This window comes from Prosopis cineraria, unplaced genomic scaffold, assembly GCF_029017545.1.
Source record: "Prosopis cineraria cultivar Desert tree isolate PC_DT_omini unplaced genomic scaffold, ASM2901754v1 PC2, whole genome shotgun sequence".
Classification (NCBI taxonomy): Eukaryota; Viridiplantae; Streptophyta; class Magnoliopsida; order Fabales; family Fabaceae; genus Prosopis; species Prosopis cineraria.
Genome location: NW_026555333.1, coordinates 13,100,586 through 13,108,342, shown reverse-complemented (window position 1 = coordinate 13,108,342; position 7,757 = coordinate 13,100,586). Strand labels below are relative to the sequence as shown.

Sequence of the window (7,757 nt, the reverse complement as noted above, 5' to 3'; positions counted from 1 at the left end):
TAATTTCCTTTGTAGTGTTGGTTAAAAAAAAATTCTTTTGTAGTGAAAAATTTTTGCAATTGTAAACAAAAGTAGTTCGAGAAAAAATAATTAACGTGAGAGATAAAAGAGATTAAAATTTTACATTGAATATTGTTGCAAACTCCTTAATTAACACTTCAGGCCAAAAATAAATAAATAAAAACTCCTCAATTAACACATACTTTTAAAATTGGAATAATACTCTTTCCCTTCCTAATTATAAAATAAAGTTAACCAATTCTTAATGAATGATAGTTAATATTTTTAAACTTATAAAAAATGTTTGACTTTCCAATTTTTATCAACATTCAAATAATTATTGCAATAACGTATGTATAGGAATTATAATTCGATAAAATTAATGAGAGGTAATATTTAAAAAAATTGATTGCTATACCTTTGTCATATGTTTAAGACCAAATAAGATTTTAAAACTATGTCCTATAATTAGGACTTAAGAGAATTTTAATTGTCTATATCGATATTCATAACTCATTTTTTTTAAAAAAAATAAAAACCTAACTATCATCGTTCTCCCACATACAAATCCTATGGTTCTCCAATTTGAATGTGATATCAATGAAATAAATATAGGGAAATTTTACAGCAAAGTCTCGAAGTAATGAAATTAATTATTAATAGGTTTTTTTGGCCAAATTATTAATAGGTTTTTTAGATTTAACTTATTACTGATAGGTTAACATAAGATAAATGGTGAATTTCTAACTTTGACTCGTAAATATGACAAGAGAACTGGTAATTTTTTTCCCAATTTCATAGCTTAGAATATTACAAGTCCTCCTCCAGTATTTACAAGTTAAATTTAAAAATTTACAATTTATTTTACATAATTGTTCATAAGTCCTTTAGAAAACTTATTAATAATAAATCAAATTTAGAGGATTTATTGGTAATTAATTTTCTTGTCTATGGCTTGTTTGTAATTTTTTTTCTTATATCATTATATTGGATCCAAATGCTAAAGTTTTTTGTGCGCACAAGTCTGTTCACTTAATATTCATGGTTTCTTCTTCTTCTTCTTTTTTTCTTTCACTCCACATTCTTGATTGACTTATAAATAGTATAAACTTCTATAAAATTTGATGTATTAAATATATTGAATGAATTGCTGAATATATTGATTGAATTATAGGGTCGACGCAATTAAAGTAAGTTATGAACATAGGGTTGTATTTTTTTTTTTTTGCCTTATTTTATTGGCACGTTGAGGAGTTTTTCTTCATTTATATTCGAGGTAGACAATCCAAGATATAAAAATCGGTATATTTTATTGACCGCATTAATTTAAATTTTAGCCCAAATTCATGGGAGCTGTAGAGTGATTGTTGATACAAGTGTTACAAATTGGTCTATTTCAGGATTTTGACTAATATTTGGACCCTGCATGCCCACACAAGCAAGAGTACGTATATTCTATTTAGTGTACGGTGGCATGCACTTCTTTCTTAGTGGCCATTCATCTATCAACGCTGTGTTTTAAGTGCTCTTGCAACGTTCGGCTAAAATTAAATTTGAAATATAATGGCAGAGCAAGAGAATCACTAGGGGCAAGTACGCACGTTCCAACATTCTGAAAGTGTCCGTGGGCGAAACGTTTTCGAAGAAATTAACAGCAGCAATCTCCCAGACTAAAATGGCCATTTCTTTCAAGTTTTTCTGCAGAAAGCTGACAAGTTGAGAATCTGGGAATAAAACAAAAAAAAAAAAAACCAAGAAAGAAAGAAAAAGAATGACGACGAATCATCGTCCAGGAAATGGAATAATCTCTGTGGATGTCGACGCCAAAGGAAACATAAAAATTTGTCTCTACAATGACCGAAGTCCAGGTTCCAAGGGCATATTTTTTGGGGACAAACCATTCGACTTCTCACTTCCGGTCACTTTATTCCAAGTCTTCTTCGTCGCTCTCTTCTCCCAACTTATCTTTTTTGTCCTCAGGCCTATCAAAACTCCCAGATACATGTGCCAGGCCATTGTATGTCTCCTTATATATGCATATATATACATATATCATCCTCCATAAGTTTTTTCTTTCCTTAATATCTGTGCATGCATGCTTATTGTGGTTAATTAGAGCAAAAATTCATGATCATTGAAAATTTACAGGCGGGCATTCTGGTGGGGCCTTCGTTTCTGGGGAACAACAAGGTATTCAAGGAGAATGTGTTCATGCCCAGACAGCTTGACGTGTTGTCGGTAGCATCACTGGTCGGAATCATATATGCTCTTTTCATCCTGGCACTGAAAATGGATGTAATATTGACCTTAAGATCCGCGAGGAGAACATGGAAGCTGGGTATCCTTTCATCCCTGTTCAGTTTCTGGGTTATGTTAGGGCTTATCTACATGTATGGCCCTGAGAGCATCCCCGATCTTCCCAGCACATGTGATCGCATCATTCTTTGTGTCAATGTCTCGTTGAGTAACTTTGCCGTCATCTCCCAAGCCTTGCTGGATCTCAACCTTATAACCTCCGAACTAGGTCAAATTGCTTTGTCAGCGGCCATGATAAATGACATTGCACACGTGCTTTTCTTACTAGGATTGTATCTCATTCACAGCAAAGTAGAGGGATCCAAACCTCATTCACTTTTGCTCATCTTGTCAAGCTTTTGGGCATTCGTGGCTTCTGGCGTATTCATTGTACGCCCGGCATTGCTCATGATTGCCAGAAACACTCCGACAGGGAAACCAGTGAAGAAGGCATATGTTGTGTTGATTCTCACAAGTGTGCTGGTCATGTCATTAATCACGGATGTCATTGGCTTGTCTTTCCTCTTCGGGCCAATGTTTTTTGGTTTGATCATGCCCAATGGCCCTCCTCTGGGCACCACCATACTGGAAAAAACTGAGAGTTTGGTCAACGAGTTCTTTCTTCCATTGTCCTGGGCTTTCTTGGGCCAAAAGATAAATGTGTTTGGAATCTGGAATTGGGATGTCATTTCCAAGATCAACTTCATCATTGTCGCAGGATGCATAGCCAAGGTGATTGGGTGCATTCTAATTTCACTGACTTACAAAATCAGGCCCAAACATGGCCTCGTCCTTGGTCTAATACTCAATATGAAGGGCATTGTTGAGGTCATTAATTATACCCGAATGAAGAGAGTTGAGGTTTTCATTTCTCATCCTTCCTTCATCAACTCATAGTATTTTGGAACCGTGATATATATTTCAAATATGTTATCCATTATCAATATAATATGTGTCCATATTGCTGTGGATCTTACAGGTATTGGACGACCAACTATACTATTTTTTGATGTTCTCTACGGTGCTAACATCTACAATTCTACATCCTTTCATTGACCTGCTATACAAGCCCTATACTCGATTAGATAGTAATAGTAAACGTTGTCGACAGATAAGAATGGTCCAGAACACTTTTAGAAACCCTGAGTTTTGTATTATATGTTGCATACACTGTGAAGGGAATGTTCGCAGCCTCATGACCCTCATAGAGGCTTGCAACCCGATTTTGTCAAGCTCAATCTGTGCCTATGTGGTGCATCTCGTGGAGCTGTTAGGCAAAAGCACGCCTTTTCTCCTCCCCATGAGCATGAAAAGAAGAAGATTCTCATCATTCAACTACCCCATCACCCTCCACATCATGCGAGCCTTCGAGAACTACGCATGTAACTCTGACGGTCTGGTCACTGTCTTGCCCTACATCAATGTGGCACCCTACAAGAACATGCATGAGGCCGTGTGCAACCTCGCACAGGACAAGCTTGTTTCCCTCATCATCCTCCCCTTCCACGAGAATGACCAATCACGTGGCAGTCTCATGACCATCACCATCCGTGACCTTAACCAAAACTTTCAATACTATGCGCCATGCACTGTGGGCATCCTAGTGGATCGATTCTCACAGTTGAGTATCAGTACTTCGATAGAGCTCACCTTCCATGTGGCCATCTTCTTCTTGGGAGGACCGGATGATCGGGAGGCTCTGGCATTAGGGAATCGAATGTCAGATCGTCCTAACATAAGGATCTCGTTGTTTTACTTCATGGTGAGGAATGATTACCTGAGAGATGGGAGGAGTTACAGCCACCACGACAATGAAAGTGACATTTTTAGTAGTAGATCGGGGGGAGAGAGGGGAGAGGAAGAGAAGGCGTGGGACGAGAGTGCGATAGATGAGTTTAAGGCGAAGAGTATAGGGAATGGGAATGTGATGAGCGAGGAGATAGTGGTGGAGGATGGAATAAGGGTATTGGAAGCAATAAGGAGATTAGAAGGAAACTATGATTTGGTGATGGTGGGGCAAAAGCACAGCATGGAGGGTTTGGATGATAAAGGGATGTGCAATTTCATGGAGAATGTGGAGACGTTAGGGATTATTGGAGACATGTTGGCATCAACGGAGTTTTGTAATGGGATGGTTCCTGTGTTGGTTATGCGATGTGCTATGCAGCAATTGAAAAGGAATAGTAGCTTAAGTTCTATTGCCTTCTCTCGTGGCAGTTTTCGTTGAGTTGAATCTGTGTCTATTTATGTACACAACCAACTTAATTAGTTTGCTATTTTTTTATAGGGTTTGGATCGGTTGTTGATGAATTTAAGCTTTTAATCTTTTGTTTTTCATGTGCCTCCGTTAATTAGCTCATAACTTAAGTGTACATATTCTTTTATATATGGAGTTAAAGTTTGATGGTAGATCAAAACAAAAAGTAGAAAAATTATTTTTATTAATTATATTACTACTGTTGTCGCCATTTTGATCTTGCTACATGCATGCATGCATGTATATGTATATATTCGGTCCAAGCATTTATAGTTTATTCTCAGCCAATAAGCATTTTAGAGTTTAGACCCATCTTGATTTTCTTTTGTTTTCCTTTTTCGCTAACTCATCTTTCTTTTGTTAATAATTATTTGACGTTTAATTAGTGTAAAAAAGTTGCAGGTTTGTTATTGGCACAAAGTCAAAACAAATGTTAAGTAATAATTTGGTATTCTAAATATATTGATTTTTGATTTGCAAACACAAAATGTCTACATGTACAATTTATTTTTAACATTAATTTGCAGTTGTGGATTTATAATTAGAATAGAGTAGAGGTCAAAGGTCAAAACAGCAAGATAAATAATGAATATACATCATGTTCCATATATACTTTGTGTCTAGATCTACCTGTCTAAATAAAACCCCCCTCTTCAATGTACAGTTTGCTTTCTTTGGACCCTTCTCGATTATTTACAGGTGCTCAAACCCACATTCCTGTCAAGAATTAATCAAGTCAATTGGTAGTTGGGTGCCAGTTGATCATGTACGTGGTTCTTGAAGGACTAGCAAATGAGAAGTAACTACTTCTAATTATTTTATCTTATGACCTCAAAGTTATTAAGAATCCTACAAAAAACCACCATTTCAACCCAATGCCTCCATGCGTGTGGGTAAGATTAAAGTTCAATTTTTTAGTCATCACCTGATATTCATCAATTACATCAGATAATATAATTATAATCAGCAGTAGGAGATTATATTGGTGATGGAGAGTTCTTGTTTTACACAAGCTGACTCTTCAATTACAGTTAAGCTAAATGGGCAATTAAGTATTTGTGCAAAAAATGATAAGTGTATGGGGTCTCACGGCTTCTGGTATGGGGATAATCCACTTGACTTCGTGCTTCCTGTCACCTTGGTCTAGATCGTCTTGGCCATTATTGCTTCTCATCTCTTTTACTTTCTTCTTCACCCTTTACGAACTCTGGAGTTTATTTGCAGCATCCTCATAAGTCCGTTTCATCATATTAGAATTTCTTTTTGAGCTATATGAAACACTAGTCGTAAATTTTTAAACCTTTTCCTTCTTGGCATTTACAGGGGGCATGTTATTGGGGCCTTCATTTCTTGGGCACAACAGTAAATTTAGGGACACCCTTTATCCATTGAGAGAAGCTGTATTTTTGGCAACAACGTCTACTTTCACCGGTTCTTATTTCATCTTCATCATCGCACTGCAAATAGACGTAACCATTACCTTAAGAGCGGCAAAAAGAACTTGGAGGTTTGGCATCGTACCATTTCCTCACTTCTCTAGCCGTTGTTTCAAGTCTTGTCTATGCAAGTGACAGATTGCTCCCAAACATCAGATCCCCTAGCATTCGTACCTTCTTCAGCACCATAATTTCATTTAGTCACTTCATCGTCATTTCCAATTCCTTAAAGGAACTCAACCTTGAATCCTCTGAACTCAGCTAGATTGCTCTGTCCTCCACTAGGATCAATAACACCATGCAATGGTTAACCCTTTTACTCATATTGTTCACGAGGACCATCGATTTGGAACATTCCTTTGAGTATTTGATCTGCTATTGGTTACTAATATTCTTTTGTATATTCTTCATACGACCAATAATGTTGATGATTACAAGGAACATGCCTGTGGGGAAACCAGTGAAAGAAGTATACATGATATGTATTCAACTGGGGTCTTGGCTATAGCAGCTACAGGAGATGTGATGGGCTTGTCCTTTCTTCAGGGTCCTTTACTTTTTAGTTTGATCATGCCCAATGGACCTCCTTTAGGCACAACATTAATAGAAAAGACTCAAACTATAATGGCACATTTTCTGATGCCTCTCTTCTTCACGTACATTGGCACCAATATAAATATCTATGAGCTTAAGAGATGGCGCAAAATCATGACACTTTTCGGGATTATATTCATCGGGTATATGGTGAAGGTGCTTGCTTGCTTGCTTGTTGCAACATCTTACGATATTAGGGCAAAACATGGCCTAGTGCTAGGCTTCATGTTAAATGTGAAGGACATAGTTAAGCTCATGGCTTTTATTTGAATGAAGAGACTCAAGGTTGACCAATACATATTTCTTTGTTGTCCATATATCAATGAAAATTAATATCTCAAATTCTAATTTGTGCTGATATAATTGCTCTTACAGGTGCTGGATGAATAAGGCTTCAGTGTCTTAGTTCTCTTTGTGCTACTAATGACTTTAATCATCTCACCTTTGATTAAAGTACTTTATAAGCCTCATGCTCGACTAGAAATATCTACCAAGAATGGAGAGATGAAGATGAGAATGATTCAAAACATGATAAGAAACTCAGAGTTTTGCATTATTTCATGTGTATACAGTAAGGGGAATGTACACAACCACATGGCTCTTCTGGAAGTTTACAATCCCAACATAAATAGCCCAATTTGTTTTTACGTGGTGCGCTTTGTCGAACTCTTGGGAAAAAGTACACCTTTTCTTCTTCCCTTGGATGAGAAATGAAGTAGAAAAATGGTGTCCATCAATTATCGAAACACCAACCATATCATGTGAGCTTTTAAGAACTATGCCTAAAACTCCAACAGTCAAGTCAAGGTTCAGCCTTACGTCAACGTCGCTCCTTACAAGCAAATGCACGAGGCCATATGCAACTTGGCACAAGTCGAGAACATATCATTCCTTATTATACCCTTTCATGAAAATAATCAAACACTTAGTAGTCATATGACGGCTTCCATCCGCAATTTGAACTCCAACTTCCAATTTACTTACCCTGCACTATAAGAATCCTCGCGGACAAATACTCCTAAATGAGCATAAACAGCTTCGATCAGTTCTCTTTCCACACGAGAATTTTCTTCATCGGTGGACCCGACAATCGAGAGGCACTGTCTTTGAGTCTTCGAATGACGGCAAATGAGAAAATAAGGTTGTCCTTGTTCTAGTTTGTGATGAAGAAGGAT

The 7,757-nt window shown here is 37.0% G+C and overlaps 1 protein-coding gene and 1 pseudogene across 1 annotated transcript; both read left to right on the top strand.

Moving 5' to 3' along the window:
• The first annotated feature begins 2,173 nt into the window (after window positions 1–2,173).
• On the top strand, window positions 2,174–4,573 carry LOC129300274 (cation/H(+) antiporter 15-like). Its single transcript, XM_054938822.1, has 2 exons — window positions 2,174–3,156; window positions 3,275–4,573. The coding sequence occupies exons 1-2, from the start codon at window positions 2,212–2,214 to the stop codon at window positions 4,520–4,522; spliced, it is 2,193 nt and encodes a 730-aa protein (XP_054794797.1). The 5' UTR covers window positions 2,174–2,211; the 3' UTR covers window positions 4,523–4,573.
• Window positions 4,574–5,880: 1,307 nt separating this feature from the next.
• LOC129302546 (cation/H(+) antiporter 15-like) lies at window positions 5,881–7,757 on the top strand (annotated as a pseudogene).